The sequence below is a fragment of the Arabidopsis thaliana genome, chromosome 5 (assembly GCF_000001735.4).
Source record: "Arabidopsis thaliana chromosome 5, partial sequence".
NCBI classification, from domain to species: Eukaryota; Viridiplantae; Streptophyta; class Magnoliopsida; order Brassicales; family Brassicaceae; genus Arabidopsis; species Arabidopsis thaliana.
The window spans coordinates 14,288,650-14,309,407 of record NC_003076.8 but is presented as its reverse complement, the minus strand read 5'-3'; the positions used below and the strand labels follow the sequence as shown (position 1 = coordinate 14,309,407).

Genomic DNA, 20,758 nt, shown 5'->3' with positions numbered 1-20,758 from the left:
CTGCTATATTTTGAATATCTTTGTCTTCAGAACAAATTTGTTTTTACATATGATGTTAGTTAATTAAATTTAGCATGCATTTTGTTTTTTAAATTAGTATGGATAATTTGTTAGTACATACAATAACTAATTATAAAGGCCATTGAAGTTTCAATTAAAAAAATATTTTTTTTTAACATTAATATAATTTGATAAAATTATCTTTATCATTGGAATAAAGTCTTTTCATTCATTGAACAAAATTTTATAAATATAACGAGCTTATAAGAATAATCTTTTCAATACTTATGTTTTATTTTAAGAATTTTAATGCATCTTTTGATGGAGAGGCTTGCATCCTTTGATGTGTTATTCTAAGAATTTTAACACATTAAGTGAAAACACAAAAATTAGGGAAAATAAGCTTATAGGATTAACTTTTCAATTACTTAATAAGAAGTTAGTATATCAATTACACATTTAAGCAAACAAAAAAATTTAGTATATTTTTATTTATGAATTTTAACTCGTTCAAAATTAGTTTGCATGAGGTAAAATTAACTACCGAGATTACGCCATATATAAAAATATATTTCAAACAATGTTTGTTTTCCTAATATTTTGTGGATTTCTGTTTTTCTATTAGTTTTGTTTTGTTAATTATTGATTATTTTGTATTAACTAAGATATATATTTTTTATCACTTAAGATGAAGTGTGTAGAATTAAACTCGAGTTTATTATGATGAAATAGATGTTAAACTGTATTGCAAAATTGAATGTTGTAAAGATGATTTTTTTTCTTTATAAATACTAAATTAAATATAGAAAAATGTGTAAATTAATATTTTACTATTCAAAAGTCAATTACTATCAATGAATTAACATTTATATCTTACACCCCTATATAGGGTCTTATCTAGTATATATATATATGCTAGTTTAGATCATATATCAGCTCATAAAACTCAAACCCTCCAGCGGAGCACATATCTTTCTTGTTCTCCAAGCTACTCACTTTTTTTGCTTATGTTCCCCTTTGCTTTGTTCTTCTTCTTCATCTTTGTGTCGTTCCTCAACTTGTTAGCCTCCCTTTGCATTTCACTCTCCTCCACACAAAGATCCTCCGCTATTTTGTTAATCATATTTTCACCATGCCTCAATGCAACACTGTAATAGTCGAGATCATCTGTTGGTTATAAACTTAAAATTGAAATTTATATACAGAGTATTAGATGTAACAATTGAAAAAACGGATGTGCCACAAAAGTTTTTGAAAATATTGTATTTACTATTTAGGTTTATAAATTTGAAAAATATCTTGTGTTTAGAATTTGTTTTGAAAAGTAACTATGTGGTAGGAGATTTTCTGATTTTGAGTGTTTGTTAAACTAAAAATGAAAAATTTAGTCATTTAAAATTTACCATAAAATTAATACTTCGAAGTCTTGTAATATTATCTTCTCGCAAGTCACGAGCTTAGGAGAAACGTTCGCATAATTTTATAAATTCTCTAACTAAATTCAGGATATTATTATTAGTTTCACAAAGTATTGGGGAAGTGAATTCTACATTTTGTCATGAAGTTTCATTCGTGAAAGGGAAATAAATTTTTTTTAGAGTTCTTTGTTTCTATTGAAAATTCATGTCACTTTCACAGAGGGTACATATTCACTTATGGTAAGATCCCAGTATGGATTTCTTTTGTCTACTACATATTTACTAACTTGTTTTGTGCAAAATTTCAAGAACTTTTTGATATGCAAGGAGGAGGACTTAGAGAAAAAGGTAAAGATAAAATATTGTTTTTAACGATAGTGTATGTACAAGATTGGGTAAAATGTCAAAAAATACGCGAACTTTCAAATTTGAGACAAAAAAACATGAAATTTTGAACTATCATCTAAATCACAAAGTCTTGTTTGATTTTTGGATAAAATGGTCAACTTTTGTTTACTTGGCCATTTTGGGCAGCATGCCGTTGATTTTCTGTTAAAGGAGTTAATTTTCCGTGAGAAGTTTATGTTTAATCAAAATTACATCGTTTTAAAGTTTCAAAACAATGTCGTTTTATTAGAAAATAATGGTAAAAAAATTGCTTCCATGGGTACTCAAAATGTGGACCTTTATGACTAATAAGGACTCTCCACCGCTGATCTACGACAACAAATTAGGTAATACTAGCAAACATAGTTAGATTTTCACAATTAATCCAATAATGTCAACAATGTCATTTCTTTTAAGGAAAGAGAAACAGTTTGTTTGTCCAAACCTCACGACGATGCACTTGTTCTTATCTTGGATATTATTTAAATTTTGAAGTCTCATGAATCCTCCTCATTCACACCAGAAGGTCAGTGTGTTACTGACTATATATGACATCCATGTTTTAGGTGCAAAAATTGACTAGTCGAATTGCAGTCTTAAATATGTTCATCGTGAGATCAACCAACAAATGCCTACAATTCTATCAATTGTTAAAAGTAAAAAGAGACTTCGAATGGGATGAGAAGTATGCAACCTACTAAAAGCATATATGTCCAGTCTGCCATTATTGGCAAAGCTGGTACCCGGAGAACCTCAATACTTTTATGCTCCGTCTCACAATACTCCATCAGCGGGATCCTTACGTGATCTTTGTGCAGGGCTAACAGAAACCTATCTCTTACATACGCAAGTCTTTGACGTATCCAAAAAATCGGTATCTGTTGATGGATAAGCTCACTGTAGTCATAATCGCATCTGCAATAAAACTTCTGCCTTATTTTCAGTCACAAATTGTAATTGTCCTAACCAGTCAACCGCTTCGAACAGTCCTTCATAACCAGAACCAATTAGGTGGCAAAATGGACGGTAGAGCTAAGCGAATTTGACACATAATATCGAGGTCGAAGTTGCCTTAAGGCTTGCGTAAACGGCATTTTGAGCTCCCACTAGTTATGGGACGATCATCGTTTACATGAAAATTCTTAGATATGTTCCGGTTAAAACCATTCACTAGTTATGTTATTCCATATTTAGTCTAGTGTTTGTCCAATTTAAAATAGAACTCACTTACTTTTGGTAAAAGAAGATTCAAAAAGCTCTCAATCTGTATATTTCAAGTGTTGTTTTGCAATATGGGTGACTTATTACCTATGAGAGATATTTGTGCTATAATATCACATTCGGAAACATTCATGTCATATGTATGCGCACATATGATAATAACATAACCACAAATCCTTTTTTGCCTTATCAAGAACACATATATAGAACTAGGTTCTAGTTCTTGATTCTCAACCCTAGAGTCTTGCAGGATTTCAGTCACAACACCAATTCACATACTAATTGAATAAGCAATTCTATCTAATTGATATACTTTTATTTCTACCTATTTGTTTTATAGTTTTCATAGGTTTTTAATAAGTGGTCTATATGGTTATGGTGTTTTTAAGGTGTTTTTCAAGTATTTGTAATTTTAAGGTATTTTATCTGTCTTTGGAAAAAATAAACACAAGGTGTTGAAAAACAAGAAATTAGACAGATTATGGGCATCAGAAGTTTGTCACTAGTTGAAGAACATCACGACCACCAATTTAAGTGAATTTTGGACACAAGAAATCCAACTGAGTTAGCTTTCATCGAGAGGTGGAATCAACTCATTTCCTTCAGCGGTTCTATAGTTATGCCGATATACTAACGACGCACGTGTAACGTGTGACGTGTCTTACAGTCTCGCGAAAGTAGCAAGCTGAGAACGAAATATTGGCAAATGCTCCTCGTTCTGGAGCCGCGGCCAAAAGCCACATCATCACGGGTATCCACAACGAGCCCGTTGCAAGCTCACATGTCCATCCCTTTGGCCTAAACGACAACACTTCTCCCTTCTAGACTAAAAGAACTTTGAAGATATCTCAAACCCAATAATACATTGTCTTAAGCCCCTAGGGGTACACACACATGCCCAACACACACAACACCTCACGACATCTCTCATCTCTCATAGCCATAGAAACATTAATACATTGTCTTAAGCCACCTAGGACAAGATTCATTAACTTTGTCTCACAAAGAACATCTCTTTACCATGTTGTTTACTCTACTATTATTATGCAATCCTTACTCTTTGTGAAGTTTGGTTTGTGTTCGATTGCTACCAAACCTTCTCGAGATTCATTACTTAGACAGAAACGAGATGTTGAAACTGTTATAGTTTCAGATCGAGGCTTGGGAGAAACCTCATAAACATGATCAGCCAACTACATGAAAAATTGGATACTGCAAAATTTTATTTAATTAGATTTGTTACACTTCAAGAAAGTAAATTGTAAAAGCATAGGCGTTGGATTCTTTGGTTTGGCCATTTTGGCCATTGATATTAAACAAAATATCAAACTTAAATTAAAATCAAAAAAAAAATTGAAACTTTACTTAGAAATTGTCTCTAACACCCATTTTCGAAAGAAGCACATTTACTACAATGGAGGATAGAAATAGGAGGAGACTGAAAAGCCGAGGAAGAGTAAGCCTCCAACAGTTGCGACCGTACGTTGCGAGATCCTTGAAGCCAGCATGCTTCCTCCAACAACTGCTAGTGAAGTACACACAGTGTGTCCAATACTTGCCCCAATGGCCACTCCTATGGCGTTCTTGTGAGTCGCCAACTTCAAAAAAAGATAAAAGTCAGTCACTGGTCAATTTTAGTAAGAAGCTAGATATGAGAGATGACTCTTACAGCTATTGTAGCGATCTGGCTACGGTCACCCCATTCAGCTAGAAAGGTTAAGATGAAGGACTGCAAAAAAATACAAGAGAAGGGGTTATAGCAACTTTTTAAACAGTTTACCGCAAAAATCATACAACCGAAAGCATCAATATGCCCTAGAAAAATACCTCCAGAAATATTGGGGTACAAAATCTTGAGAATAAACGACGGAAGGGTGTCTTCCCTTGACCTGACTCGAGCTTCTCTTCAACCTTTACCAAAGATGATGGGAAGTCAGACAAGTTTGAATGTTAATAGCAAATAAGAATGTCAGGCAGAATCTCTTTTAATTATAAATAGGCAAACAACTGGCAACACAGGTAGCATGAGAACAACTTACTTCCTCCATTTCTTTCTTCTGATTTGACTTTGAATCAGTAGACCTCCAAGCAATGTAGAGTAGTCGCAAACCAAAAAATGCATAGAGCACTGCATTTTCAAAGATGTAAGATCCTTCAAGTGAGATTCAGATTAAAAAGAAAGAGCCACCAAAACTTACAAGTAAGTGCACCAATTCCAATGATAATACAGATATCTACTCTTAACATTTAAGTGTTTTACATATTCACAAAAAAAGACATGAAGAAATCAGTTTGGATAGCTACTTTTCTACTAAATGAATCAATTATCCTACCATTTCACCATGTCAAATAAACTTAGATACTAAGATATACAGTTCAAGTAAACCGGAGCTGCAAAATCATAATCACAAGACACACTAAAAGATTGGTGGACAAGGTTTAAGCCTCGGACAGAACATTTTCCATAAGACAAAAATTCATGATCGTATAGTTGCATAGCACTCTCAATTCATTTAAGCTAGCAAATTCTTTAAAAACCCAAAACTATAGTATTGGCAATGTCACACTCACACCATATGAGAGAACTACATACCTGTAGCAGCACTATTGGTGTGCTTCCTCGATATCAAGTTTGGCACTATCCTACCAAGTCCAGTAGAAAGTATCTAAACTCAATTCAGAAAAATCACAACAGTTAGACAATACCCTCTGTAGTACGATGATTTTTCCCACAATGAATATACATACAAGTAATTTTCAACTTACAGTCATAACAAACAAAGCTGAGAGTGCACCAGATAAAACAGTAGCTTTAGGATGTCGCATAGCCATCAATGCCGCTATTATAAAAGTTTCATCCCCAATCTAACATATAATACGAAACAAAGATTAAGCTCTAACCACTAAAACTAAAAATTGACCCTAAGCTTGAATCATATCAACACACACGAACCTCGGTGACAAGTATCATCGAGAAACTCGAAAACAAAGCATCAAATACACTAGGAGCAGTAGCATCAAGGTCTAGATTCAAACCAAGAGCACCAATATTGTCTACAACAGTATCAACTCCAATTCGTTCAGTACCAACCTGAAATCAAACAAATAAAGAATCTATCAAAAGATATTCAGATTCGAAAAAGGCAAAAAAGTAGATCGAGATTCAAAATTACCATTCCACGACGACCAAGCTCTTTACCAGATCCTTCAGATTCTTGTCTCTCATTGTTCTCAACGACAGAATCCTAGTAAAGAAGAGAAAAAAGGCGTTATACGTAATTGAATTTTCACAAATACTAATCAATGGAGGAGAAAAAGGCGTTATACCTGACCGGAGATTGAAGAAACGAGGAAGAAGATGGTGGCGACGAGAATCAAACGGGTAGGGTTTGAAATCAAACCCATGAGTGATCTGAGAGTTTTGCAGATCTGATTTTTGAGAGGAAGAGAAAATGATGAATCTCTGTTTCTTCAAATTTTCTCGGGAAAGAGCGAATCTGAGAAAGGTTGGATCTGGAAAATTACTTACGAATTAGAAGAGCATTGGAAGAATCGATCGGTGAGCTTGAGCGTGTGAAGAAGCTGCTCCGAAACAGAGATCTGTACGGTTTTGAAGATGTAATGGAATTAATCAAATTAACACGGTTTACAAAAATATTTTTAAATCTTATTATATATTCCAGATTTTACTAGTTGCTACTATATTTTAAGAAATTGCACTATATACTAAAAAAAGATTTGAAAAACTAATTTTTTTATCGTGAACATCAATATTATAAATTTTTACAAAATACTATTTTAACATCAATATTATAAATTTTTACAAAAGACTACTTTAAAAAAAAAAAAAAAATACTACTTGTGTTGGTTTTGGGTTTCTCGATTTGTTTTGATTCCGGTTCGATATTTTCAGTTTTTTGTAAAGTATTCAGGTAATTAAACCATGAACAATAGCAAATAAGGATGTCGAGTGAGAGGAATCTCGTGGAGGTTCAACGATTGAGACTCCATACTTGTTGTTTTTTTATTAGACGAAGTGGATCCAAAGCAAAAAGAGAAGATTTTTAGACTCTATTTTGGAGGTTCTTTAGGAGGAATGTCATGACATCAAGAGGGAAATAAAAATGTTTGAAGCAATTTTTGTTTTTATCAATATCGATTGTTTGCTAAGCATTCCCTCAAATCTTATCACGACTTCTAACTCAGTATTTGCATCAAACTTAGTCAAAACTAGAATATATATTTTCTCAAAAATACCACTAAAATATATCTTTTTCATTAAAATATATTTTCTCAAACTTAGTCAGCGACCAGCGACAACAACCAGCGACAACATATATTGTTCGTTTGTCTGTCGCTGGACTCAGCGACCAATTACAGCGATAATCACTAATAATTGTCGCTGTGTTGTTAGTTTGAATGTCGCTATAAACAGTCGCTATATTTTTTTAAAAATTAATTATTTTTGGTGCTAATTTATATTTTAAAATCAAAATGTAAATCATATATATCATACATCATGAGAAAAATAAATTAATATATTTATTTATTTTAGTTTTATCAAATATAATTTGACTATAATTAGTTTATGTTATTTGAATTTAATTTATTTTAATTTAATTTAATAAGAATTATTTTAATTAAACTAGAACTCAAACCCTTCGTGATATCGCAGAAAAAAATATTATAAATTTGTTTATATAATAATTTCTTTAAAACAAATCTAACTCCAAGTGATGCATATTATAAATTTCGTAGTTATTCAATAGTATATATATAACTAACCAGAAAAAATAACCGTAAATATTTTGACAGAAAATTACAATATAGGAAAGTTGCAATAAAAGACACAAGCGAGAAAAACAACCGTCAATATTTATTACGGAAAGTTGCGATTAAAAGACACAACCGTTCAGAGTGCAAAAAACATTTATTTAAATTTAATTTAATTTAATCCTGTTTAATTTAATTATTTTTAATTATTCTTTAATTTATTTATTTTGATCGCTAAGTTGTTCGTTTGCATGTCGCTGGATTCAGCGACTAATCGCTGAAACTAGCGACTGATCGCTAAAAATTTTAGCGATCAAAAATTGCGATCGCTGGTCGCTGGCGACTCTCGCTACTTTTGGTCGTTGAACCAGCGACAGGCAAACGAACAACTTTTGGTCGCTGTCGCTGGTTTCAGTCGCCAGCGACAGGCAAACGAACAGGGCCGAAACCAGCGACTGATCGATAAAATTTCAGCGAATAAAAATTGCGGTCGCTGGTCGCTGGCGACTGTCACTAGTTTTGGTCGCTGAACCAGCGACAGGCAAACGAACAACTTTTGGTCGCTGTCGCTGGTTTCAGTCGCCAGCGACAAGCAAACGAACATGACCTATGGCTGGCCTTGACCACAGCAAAGTAAAACATTTGTTATGGCCCAATATTTAAGTAGCCCATTTTAGAATAAAAAAAATTATATGTATAATTCATAGAAAGAATTTCATAAGAAATAAATATAAAGCCCAAAGGCTAACAGATTTTTATATGGACTGATTTTTATATGAGCTGTCTAATTAGTAAACAAACCTACCTTTTTTATTGGTTTTGTATTTTTGTATAGTAAGGCAATGGAAAATTTTGGCCCCCACTTTTTCTTTTGCTCTACCCCAATTATTGTCAGGCCTACCATTGATATACTATAAAAGTAAAACTAAAATTTTAACCTTCAAAACTAAATCACAAACCCTAAAAATAAGTCCTAATCCCCTGAAAACTAAACCCTAAACCTAAAATATTAAACCCAAACCCACATATAAACCATTAAAAATTACTTTTAATGTGTGTGGTATTTTTGGACAAAACAATTTTGTAATGGTACTTAAAATAAAATAAAATAAAAACTAATGATGGTAAATTGGAATAAACACTTATCTTAGTGGTAATTTGAATATTTTTCTTACACTTAAACACTTCTTTGAATTTAACTACTACATATGGAGTCCAACAAATTTGATGCGAAAAATATATCGCAATGCTAATATATTAATAACTTTGTAACTTACCTTATTTCTCTTTATTATTCAGTCAACTTTTATTAATAAGATTTGAAAGAGAATACAAAAAATGATCACGAGTTTTCTCTTCGAACGTGAAATTGGTTAAGATGTATGTTGTAAGTTGTATCACTACCAAGGTTCACGATTTAGCCGAGATTTAACTGATGATAGATTCGATACTCATGACATTCATTTCTTCATGTGAAATAGAGCACAACACATAGCTGTTTTTTATTTGTATGTATTGGAAGATAAGACAATGTCAAACTATTTGGGGGTGAGGCTAAACAAAAATGACAATCTCTTCTTCTTTATTTGTCTCTCTTTTTTATTCTTTTTTTCTTCATTCTATGTTTCTGTAATGTAGGCGAGTTAGAGATTTTTACCTCACAATCATGACTCCCACTAGCGATGAATGTTTCTTCATAACCACCAAAGCAAGACCTGAAATAGACCTACCAGTTCTGTGCCCTTCATATTGATAAAACATCTCTGATCTTCGTTGTGAAAGCAACACATAGTTAAATCGTTGGCATTTTTTAATACTATTTAGGTATTAAAATCTCAAAATTCCGTTGTTAAATTGCTTAAAAAATACTCGATTGATTTAGTTTTCATGTAAATGCAAATTAAACAAATTCTAACCAAATTTGTTTTTTTCCCTGATTTTATTAGTTCCTATTCTTTTTTTTTGTGCAAAAATTTGATTGGTTCCTTTGTGGCTATGTGTGGTGCGTGGCATTTCGTTAATAGGCTCAGAATCGAGAGCTTAATACTTACAATAAAACGACATCGTTTAATAACAAAATCATCACCATCGATCTGACCAGAGCTCCTTCTTTGAGCAAGGTTTTTCTGGGTGCTTTTCTACAGCAATGGCGGCGAGAGGTGCTCTGCTTAAATATCTCATTGTCAATGTCACACCTTCTCTTCAAATCTCAAGCCGTATCACTTCCCCTCCTTTGTATGTTCTTCTTCGGCGTTTCTCTAAAGAAGTTAGAGCATTCCTCTACACATCTGAAGTCACATATCGCTTTCTCTCTATCGTCAAAAACTTCCAAAAATTTGAGCCTTCTAAAGTATTTTCAGATTCTTACCTCTGATTTGGTGAATTCAGTTATGATAGATAGACATTTGATTTGATTATAGAAGCTAGAGTTATGTTGTTTCTTGAACATTGATATACCTCGATTTTCACTCATTTTAACTATGATTTAGGTATAGTTTTTAGAGTTCTTTTGTTATTTTTAGAGTCTTGTATAGTTTATTCAGGTCTTTACATGTTTGGGATGCATTTGGAGAATATAGAGTATTCTGGAGAAAAACATAAAACTTATGCTACAAAAGCAATCCGAAGACCAAACTTCACGTAGGTGTCAATCGACACCACCCTTGGTGTCGCTCGACACCAATATCCGACGCCAATTCAATTGCGCAACTTATTGAAGTTTTGAAGATTTCCAAATTCGCTTCAGAACTTTTCCTTATTTTCAAAGAAGTCCCTACACAATTTTAGGAATTTATACAATAGAAACTCTATAAATTAATAATGTTGGGACCATGAATTTTATTAATTTATAGTGATATTAATTTATCCTATAAATTAATAAATATTAATTTATCCTATTAATTAATAAATATTAATTTATAGAAATATTATACATAAAATATAATATTATATTCTTCTTAAAATGTTTCTTAATTTAATTTTCCATATATTTTGTTGTTTAGATATATAATTATGTTAGGTTTTTTATTTTTCTTTGACTTCTTTAATTTATTTTTCTGTAAGATATTGTGTTTGTATATCTAAGATATTAACGTGAAGTAAAGTAAACATGAATTTTAATCCAATTTTTTTTACATAAATCTTAGCAATACCTTCTCAAATACAAAATTAACTATGACGGATCAAATACTCAAAAAGTTATGTGAGTACAATAGAGATCATACCAGTTGTATTTTAAAAAGAGTTGTAATTATAGTTTGAACAAAATTTTCATATAAATATTAGTCTTAAAATGTATACTTAAGATCTATGATTATTAATTTATAATATTATTGGGACTATAAATTTATATAGGGATTTCAAAAAAAATATTATCTTATTATCTTATCGATTTTAGTTAATTTTTACATTGGCCTGACTTGGGACCGGCAAAATATATTAATATATCGTGTTTATTAATTTATCGAGTATTAATTTATAGAGTTTCTACTGTACAAAGATTTTAAGGTCATTGTTTAGATCTAACTTTTGATAACTTTTCTTTACCCTTTATTTCACTTTGTTCTCTAGAGCCAAAACCCTCTAGAGCCAAAACCATATGAAGCTCTCTCTAGAGAAGATCTTTCTAAACTATATTCTCTTCTTGTTTCTTACATTGATTTCTACCTTAAACATGTTTTGGTCTTTGATAATCATGTATGAATAGTTCTCTTGTTGGGTTTAGGGACTCTCAATAGGGATTTAGATGAATTAGTATACCGAAAATCCTGTTAGGATAATATATTTAGAATTCTTCATCTTTGATTGTTCTTAGTGCTAGTTCTAGAATTACTAGAACTTGATTTTAGGTTAATAGGTAGTACTCAAAAAGACTTCTATTACTAGAACTATCTTAGATGAGCCTAGTATTTAGATGCGGACTAGCGTCGATTTAGATACTTAGGTGAACTTATCAAACATGATTATAATGCTTGCTTAGTTCTAGGGATTTACAAAAGAGTTAGAATCAATACTACTAAGCATAGTGAGTAATGCGGCGAACCATCGGTTACTCTATAATAGTGATTAGAGTTCTAGAATGGTTCGATCGTAATTCTAATTTATTGCTAGATCTACTATTCTGATATTTCCTGAGAATTTCCCTAAACCCAACGTTTTAATCATCTGAATCTACAACCAATTTTAATTGATTTTCTGTCTTTTATTCTTATAATATTTTCAGTTTAGCTTCATTTGAAACTGTTAGTCTATTGTGTAATCTGAGAACTTTGTGGAATTCGATCCCTAAGTGCTATAACAACCTCTTTATTTGAGAGAGTAATCAATACGGTAATTTGACTCATATCAATTTGGCGTCGTTGCCAAGTTCTCTTCGATTCACCATTAGATTAGGTGTAGAATTTAGTCTTAATTTTTATTTTACTTTGTTACTCACGCGTTCTTTTTCTTGTGACAAGAGCTAATAGGAATTTGAACGCAACAACCGGAAAGTTAGCAATCAGTGGATATGTTGAGATTGATTATCAGACCTGATGCTGCTGGAGTCTTACGAGACAGAGATGGTCAGGCATACAACGAAGAGGGCCAGAAACTTGATGAAGAGGGAAACGTGATACCAGAAATCGCAGAGGATGTCGATCGGCACCAGCTGGTTGTTGATCGACATAAGAAGAAATCAGAGCAGATGGTCGTAGGATGACTCTTGATGACTACAACAGACAAGATCTCTTCTATTCCAATCAGTCTGCAATCCGACCACCTACATTTGAAAGAAGAGATTTCGAGATAAAACATGCATACTTTACTCTTGTGAGTATGCACCCTTTTCATGGTCTAACACCCGATGGATCATATTGATCTGTTTGAAGACTTGGTTTCGAGTATTAAAGCAGAAGGTATTTCTTGTGACTACCTTCTCTACAAGCTCTTCCCATATTCTCTTGCTAGGGAAGCAGCTTCTTGGCTTAAGCAGTTGAAGCTTGGATCTCTTACAACTTGGAAAGAAATAAAAGTTGTTTTTTCTGAACAACTTTTATACGATGCAAGGTCCGAGGAGCTGAGAATGAAGATCTCCACCTTCTCTCAAAAAGCCGGAGAAGCATTTAAAGCCGCTTGGATCAAATTCAGAGAATATGAGAGAGACTACCCGCATCATGGTTTTAATGAGGTTCAGCTGTTAGGTATCTTCTTCAGAGGAGTTGATTGGCGTTAATAGATGGCTTTGGATGAAGCTAGTAATGGTAATTTCATGTCAAGATATCCAGAGGATTCAACAATGTTGATTGAAAGCTTGACTTCCAGCATTAGTACCAAAAGCGTTGACATTGCAAGGAAAACGCAAGCTGAGATATCCGATAACAACCAAGTTGCCTTGTTAAGTTCCAAAGTTGATTTTCTTCTTGGTAATCAACAGGTTCAGTATGCTGCACAGGTTAACAGTGTAGCCACTTCAGAGATGATGGATCAACATGGATACAAGAACTACAATCAGAAGTCTACATCTCAGACATCGGTTCAGCAAACTACAAGCTTCACTATGAATTATGCTTCTTCAACCCAAGCCCACCCTCCACCCGAGATTACTAAGATGGTCGAATCGATGTTCAAACAGATTCTCAAAGGTCAAGAGAAGCTAACGACAGATTTTGATCACAAATTGGGTGTTGTATCCAAAGATTTGAATGGGAAGATTCAAGTATTGAACAATCAAATATAGCAATTGAGTACAAATATAGAAGATGTTAGTGCTATTCAGTTAAGGAGTGGAAAACAATTAAATCCAGTGCTTTAACAGGAGCTTCCTATAGCCAAAATCGTCAATTTGGAAGAGAATGATGATGCAGTTTTTGCTGACCAGATATCAGTGTCGACCGACACTACTTGGTGTCGATCGATACCAGTGAACACAGATACTGCAGAAACAGACAGTATCGACCGACACCAATAATGTGTCGATCGACACCAAACCAGTCCAGACCTGCGATTTCACCAGAACCCAATTTCAGCTGTAGAAAAGGCAACCAAACACAAGGTTCTTTTCCCCAAGAGTCCTAGGAAGTCCAAACATAAGCTAGATGATGCTAGATGCAAAGTTATGATGGATAAGCTGATTGTACAGATGCCACTTATAGATGTTGTGAAGTCTTCTCCTATGGTCACACAATATGTGAAGAGGATGGTTACTAAGGATTTGAATACTGAGCAAGGTGTGATGACGATTTCTACACATGTTAGCTACATTATTCAGAATAAGATTAAATAGAAACTTCCAAATCAGTAACGAGGGCTTGTTAACCAAGTGGGGACAATAAGTTGGTGGAACACTGACTCGGTCCACGGGTCAGATCTGTTGTGGCATTGTTCTGGGCTGCCCAGTCCAAGCTGTGAGTGATCTGTGTGTGTTGAGCGAAGGCTTGGCTCAGGCGGTTCTTACATTGGTGGGCAATGCGTGAGGCTGGTTTCATAGAGCAGCGATCACCTCCCGCTCTCGGCAGTGGACGGATCACAGCTCGACACCACTCAGATTCACTATGGCTTGCTCGCTCGTTCCCAGCTGGACCACCAATTTTAGAAAAAAAAAGAACCAAGTGTCGTTAGCTCAATTGCTAAAGACTCTAGGCGAAACTTAGAAGTCGCCGTTTCGAGTGACGCTTGGGACGAAACTAATATTACATGTTGTGGTTTCGGGCTTGGGGGAATACGGGTTTCGGCCCAAAACCTCTTGGATTTCAAAAAAAAAAAAAAAAACCTTCCAGATCCAGGTAGCTTTGTTCTCAATTGCGGTATCCTTACCGAGAGTTTTGCGCAATGCTTGTGTGATCTTGGTTTGTGTCAATTTGATGCCACTCTTTCAGGTATTGAATATTGAAATCATAAATGCATGCAAATTTTATCTCATCAAGTGAGAGGCCAACATGCTTTCCTTACGAACATATAACAATATATATGGATGATATGACGATTTTGTTCTTTTTCACAAACAGAGTATAATATAAAGATGTGAGGTGGAGTACAATAATTATGTGAAGTGGAGTATCATATAAGGATGTGAGGTGGAGTACAATAATTAATAACAAATTAATACGGCAAGTTAGATATCAAATCTTTATATAATCATTTTGATGGGTTTTTCTTTTTTTTTTTAAAGAAATAGAAAAAAAAATCTATGATTATATTTTTCAAATAATATATTAATGTATATATTAATATATATACAATGTGAAGTTGTATCTTATCAGCTTCCTTATATACTATATACTAAATATATATTAAATTTAATTTATTTAGTAAATAATCCATGGACCCACGAGATTACTAAATAAATTAAATTTAGTATATATTATTAGACCTATTTTATAATCTGTGGATTCACGATATTACTAAATAAATTAAATTCTATGATTATATTTCTATAATAATATATTAATGTATTTGTTACATTTTCAATGTTACAACTTATAAGTATACTCCCCAAATAATAGTATAGGATAATATTTTCTTAGAATGACTTAATAGAAGAAAATATTTTTAATGAAAGTATAGCCAAAATTGATTAACTGAAGGTAACATTACTCAAAAAATATGCATGGGATTTTTGAATGAATATGAAAATAAAAACGTACACAAAAACCAAACTAACACACACAATAACCTTTAACGTGTTTTCAACAATACCAATGTAAATAGGATTCATAATAAAATCATGTCACAATCACTCTTATGAGCAAAAAAAATGGATAGAACATATGGAGAATCAAATTGCAAATTCCAATAAAACATATCTTTCAATTTTTTCATAACGTTCATAATATGGTTTTCATATATATATATGATGTAATTAAGTTGTAGTCTATCATATGGTACATCAAGATAACATATGCAGACAGATCTAATTTCACCAACTAAAACACATAAATTTTGAAAGATAACGAAGACAACAACTGAGAACATTTTTGGCGCGTTGTTTAATAGATGAGGGAAATAAACACAAGATCATATATTTTCTAACCCAAGACAATAATGCATCACACGTCGAGCTTAGGAGCCCAACTTGCAATCAGATATTCTTTGGCAGCCTTAGTTTTCTCAAAAGACTCAAGAGAGAACAACACCTTCATGTAGTCACGGACATTAGTTAGACTCTCAGGGACACACCAATCCATGAAATGTCCTAACGTAGTCTCTAGATGGTAAAGCTTTGGTGCTAGGCTCAAATCCACGACCGTTACTTTATCTCCCGCCACGAAAGGACCAACGTGAGTCTTGAGGTGATGGTCTAACGCCTCAAGTTCATCCAACAAAGCCATGTCGGACCCGTCATTGGCATGATCTTTGCTCGTCAAAAACATCACAAAAGCACCAATGATCTTGGAGCCCACAGATGCAAACTCAGGAGGAAACGTCACGAGAGAAGGCTCCGGATATTTCTCCTCGATGATTCCCACTATAAGGTCGGAATCAGCCACCCAATTTTCGTCTTCATCGAACTTCACCAATGGAAGTTTTCCCTTGGGACTAATAGCCAAGAACCAATCCGGTTTGAGAGAAACGTCGATGAGATGAGTTTTGTAAGGAAGTTTCTTATCCTCGAGAGTGAGAAGTATCCTTTGACCGAAAGGGCAGTCACCGAGAACATCAGGTGCACCTGATGCGGCCTTCACGCAGACTTCGATGCCCATTTCTGTTGTTTTTGTTTTCCACATAAATTGCCATAACGACTATATATCATTTTTATAGAGGAAATGCATAACGTGCATACGACAACATTTTATGTATGAGCTTATAAATAATTCAATCTCTAGTTTACGTGCCTCCCAACATTCTTGATTTTTTTTTTCACTTTTTCTTTTTACTATATGTGCCCTAATAGAGTATTTACTCCTAATTGAGTATTTATTCCTGATTTATTTATTTTTAGATTAAGCATCACGTACGTATTGAGATTTCGCAGAAGCCTCTGACTAATTCTAGGAGTTAAATGACCCTTTAGTAACGAGTTTTTCAAAATACTCCAAAAACACCACTCTTAGAATACCACAAAAATTGAGGATTTATTTTGTTTTTGTTAGACATAAACTTAAAAGTTGAAACTTTATTTTGTTTTTGTATTTTCTTTTAATCATTTTTCTCTCTGTCTCTTGCCTCTTGTTTTAAAACCACTAAATTCATTTTCTTTTTATGATAGAATTTGTTCATTTAGATCAAACCACTAAACTATATGATATTTTTTATAGTTCGAATATTGAATGAGTTGAGTAAAAATGGTACTGTAAACTCATAATGACCATTTTGAAATTAACTTATCCTACAAGTAACCCAAAAGCTCCAACTGGTTGGCCTCCACATATTTAATGTTACGATCATACGTTCATAAGATTTAGACAAATATGTAATCATTAATCAAACTTCTCTTTCAGAATGTGTTCAATTTCCTTCGTGTACGTTAACACCTTTTTTGGTAAGTGATCGGGAGACATTTGTGTCCCATTTTTTATTCAAAGCAAGAAAAGAAAATTACACGAGGATTCGCCTTGATTGTAAGGACCCAAGATATCCGCCCTCCAAATCAAGTTTACAATACTCAGAATAGTAGTCAACAAATAAAAACCAAGCGGTAAAAAAAATGGATAGTTAGATAATATATACACTCAAAAAAAAAACGATAAAATAAATAAGACGGGCCAATATAAACATTAACCAAATTCAATAAGATAATATTTTCTTAGCTCATATGTAAAATATGGTCCCAATAATATCCTAAATTAATAATCATGTAAATTATATATTTTAAGTTTTTTTATAAAAATAGCCAAACTTTTCTGTAAGTTTTCAAATTTTAAACAATTGATGTCACTATTTATAAATTTTGAATTTATGTATATCATTTGTAAATGTGAATTCTATAATCTTTTTTTATTCATTATAAAAAATGTTTTCTCTTCTAAATATTAAATGTTTAAGTCTAAAACTACAAAATTTATAACATATAAACCATTCATTTTATTTAGATCAACTTGTTTTAACTCATATTTTTTTAAAAAGGTTTCACAACTAAAAAAACTCTCTTAAATTAATAAATATTAATATACAATATTAATTAATAATATTAATATCACTATAATATTAATAGAATATCATGACCCAACATTATTAATTTATAGACGTTTTACTCTATTTCTATTCTGACTTCTCTTCCTTGAGTGATGATGCATTTTCGAAACCGATAGATTCGATTCACATATTTTTCTTCATCTTAACTTCTAGAAACTTTCTATAACCAAAGTCAAAAAAAAAGAAAAATATGAAAAACAGTGTGTTCAATGATAAAGATTAATTATTGTCTCCATAGCCGTTGAAGAGGCCAAGCAAGCAAAGCAATAGCTTGCGGCCGTTAAATAATACTGCCTATGTTCCGAAAAGTTTAATGTTCTAGTTTTCACATATATTAAGAAACAATTATTGTTTAATTATTTGCCAATCATTTTTTTAATAAGTTTGAACCAATAGTAGTATAAAACAGTTAACCATTACATCTTGAAATCTATAATTTATCAATAAAAAATTTAAAAAATAAAATAAAAACCTAAAAAATCAATCTTTGTGGAACAAACTCAAAACACTAAAACATCAAATCTAATATGACATAATGTTCGGCTGTTTTTCAAAAAAATAATCATTGATTAATGGTTAATGCTTCTCTGTGAAAGTCACCAGTTCACGGGTTTGAGACTTGGGAGCAGCTTAGACAAGTTTTCTTTTATTTTAATTACAAAGAACAGTCATTCAAAAAATAATAGTTATGCAGCCTATTTTTTTCTTCTTGCTTGTAGCCTTGTCAAATTCAGGGACGGCTTGATGTCTCAACTAATTTGCAACATGTCTTCAATCATTAACATGGCCCGTTTACAAGCCGGTAGCCCTAGTTGTCCCCATCAAGATATAGACCAATCCCAATAACACCTTTGAATCCCAACATACCATGCTATCAGCAGATATGTCTTATTGCCTTATTGCATGATATCTAATCTAGTTATACTAAATCAACAGTCACTTTTCCCAAAACTGCAAGTCTCTCCTTTTGCCACGTATGATTAAGTTTAAAATTTTGGTCTTTCACATTCGTAAAACAATTCACTGCTTTCTACTATTATTTTTCAACACAATTTTTTTTGACAAAAAATAAATAAAAGTCTGACCACTTTTTTAGCAACTGCTCCTTCCACGATCTTAAGATTCTTCACTTTCTCTCCCATCTTTCAATCCCTTTGCCAGTTAAATTACGATCTAAATGGCAACCGTATAAGCCTCTTTTACAAAAATAAAAACAGGTTCATGTTCTTCTTCTTCTCTCCTTTCTTATAACTTTAGATCGTCCATTCTTTCTTCAAAATTTGTATAACAGAGAAACAAAAAGATGACATAAACAATGAAAGTTGAGACTTTTGTGATGCCTAATGTGATGGACGATGTTAACTCCCCACGACACGTTGAGTTTGGTCCACCTAATCGCTGATATGAATATCATTAAAACTTTGGCTATTTGTTGCGATTTACTTGGTCTTATCTTTTTACATTTTCTATGCACCCTGCTCGACAAAATGACCACATGAGTTTGCGAGAATCGTATAGAAACAAAATGGATGCAAATGTTTTGGGGGTTTCAATTCAAAAGAAGAAAACCAATTTGAGAGATGGGTGGCATGATTTGACATCTTCTTCCACGATGTAGTCTGCAAAATGATTTTAATGTGAAACCTTCTTATATGTTCAAGTTTTAAAAGCGTTTTGATTCGAAGGTTATTCATTTCTCCATCATTATTATTGTTAAGCTTTTGGAGAAGAAAAAATAGCTCCGTATATCTTTTGTTTTCTTCATCTACTCTTTCTCTTTTTTTTTCTATGCCTGAGACAGTTAGTGTATTTATGTAAGATACTTTGTTGTTTCTAATGAAAGTTTCTTTGATTTTGACACACACATACATATATATATATATATCACGATTTGGGTGAAGTTGAGAAGGACTTCTATTGAGAGTTACAGAGCAATGTGTAATACATCCAATCAATGTATTTCGATAAAATAAAACTAAACAAATTGTATTTTGTGAGGCTGTGACATTCATCATTAGTGTAATAGTTGTAGATTTCAAAGAAACAAAATACTATACTATGGATATTGTTATTTTCCCGTGCAAAGCACGGGCTGCCTACTAGTATTCTATAGATCCCAATGGCAAGTGTCCGAATAAGACTCCATCATTCGTTCTATCTAACTCGGGAGATGATCTCATACCTCCTATATCATCAAACGAGACCCAAATTGTCCTCTACATAGAAAGAATATGGATTTCGTCGAATATTTACAGATTTATCATTAGTGTTACTCACACATATTTCACTCAATTAATTATATAAAAAATTACAATTAAAATATGCAATTTCATATATAATCTTTGTTATTTATTGTAGGAAACATAGTTTTCTTCTTCTAAACATCACATGTTCAAGTCTAAAACCAAAAAAATCATAACATTATAATTATTAATTTTGTTTATATTAAATTTGTTTAATACATATTTTGAAGAAAAAAAAAATTAACACTCAAGCATTTGTAGTCTAGTAGTAGGGGAAGTTTTAGTAAATGGTGAAATTCCTAAACCAAATTCGATTATCTTTGGAAACAAAAACACATTTGTTTCAGAAGTCTGTCATTTGTGATTTGATTTAATTAGTTTATATGGTAGTTAGAATGCAGGCGGTCTAACTACTCCTTGAAATAACTTGAAAAACACTCTAAACTTGGGACATACAGTGTGGTGGGCTTTCAGGAAGATGTTTACTGTGAAGCACTTCGGTGCGTCTCTATCGAAGTTTACCGGATCAACCGATAGTTTTTATATAAAACAAAAAAAAAAACAAAAAAAAATTAACAACTAAATAAAGCTATTTGCAAGCTAATA

The 20,758-nt window shown here is 32.6% G+C and overlaps 2 protein-coding genes, 1 long non-coding RNA gene and 3 pseudogenes across 7 annotated transcripts; 3 read left to right on the top strand and 3 right to left on the bottom strand.

Moving 5' to 3' along the window:
* Positions 1-2,371: 2,371 nt before the first annotated feature.
* AT5G36293 lies at positions 2,372-2,884 on the top strand (annotated as a pseudogene; the record flags this gene model as incomplete). The annotated part of the gene is made up of 1 exon: positions 2,372-2,884.
* Positions 2,885-4,225: 1,341 nt separating this feature from the next.
* On the bottom strand, positions 4,226-6,746 carry AT5G36290 (Uncharacterized protein family (UPF0016)). Of its 2 annotated transcripts, NM_180767.2 has the most exons (10): positions 6,556-6,746; positions 6,354-6,455; positions 6,200-6,271; positions 5,980-6,117; positions 5,793-5,891; positions 5,620-5,692; positions 5,066-5,154; positions 4,854-4,937; positions 4,696-4,755; positions 4,226-4,624 (listed from the first exon to the last, which is right to left on the bottom strand). In NM_180767.2, the coding sequence occupies exons 2-10, from the start codon at positions 6,429-6,431 to the stop codon at positions 4,436-4,438; spliced, it is 882 nt and encodes a 293-aa protein (NP_851098.1). In that variant the 5' UTR covers positions 6,432-6,455; positions 6,556-6,746; the 3' UTR covers positions 4,226-4,435. The 2 variants fall into 2 exon arrangements, with proteins under 2 accessions (NP_851098.1, NP_568535.1); NM_123020.5 differs by having other exon boundaries at positions 6,354-6,746.
* A 3,118-nt stretch (positions 6,747-9,864) lies between these two features.
* AT5G36280 (acyl carrier protein) lies at positions 9,865-10,173 on the top strand (the record flags this gene model as incomplete). Its single annotated transcript, NM_123019.2, has 1 exon — positions 9,865-10,173. The coding sequence occupies exon 1, from the start codon at positions 9,946-9,948 to the stop codon at positions 10,171-10,173; it is 228 nt and encodes a 75-aa protein (NP_198477.1). The 5' UTR covers positions 9,865-9,945.
* A 2,188-nt stretch (positions 10,174-12,361) lies between these two features.
* Positions 12,362-14,125, top strand: AT5G36275 (annotated as a pseudogene; the record flags this gene model as incomplete). Its single annotated transcript has 1 exon — positions 12,362-14,125.
* A 1,454-nt stretch (positions 14,126-15,579) lies between these two features.
* AT5G36270 lies at positions 15,580-16,496 on the bottom strand (annotated as a pseudogene). Its single transcript has one exon.
* Positions 16,497-19,630: 3,134 nt separating this feature from the next.
* Positions 19,631-19,841, bottom strand: AT5G05335. Its single transcript, NR_142827.1, has one exon. It is a non-coding gene; the product is annotated as an other RNA (long non-coding RNA).
* Between the last annotated feature and the right edge of the window lie 917 nt (positions 19,842-20,758).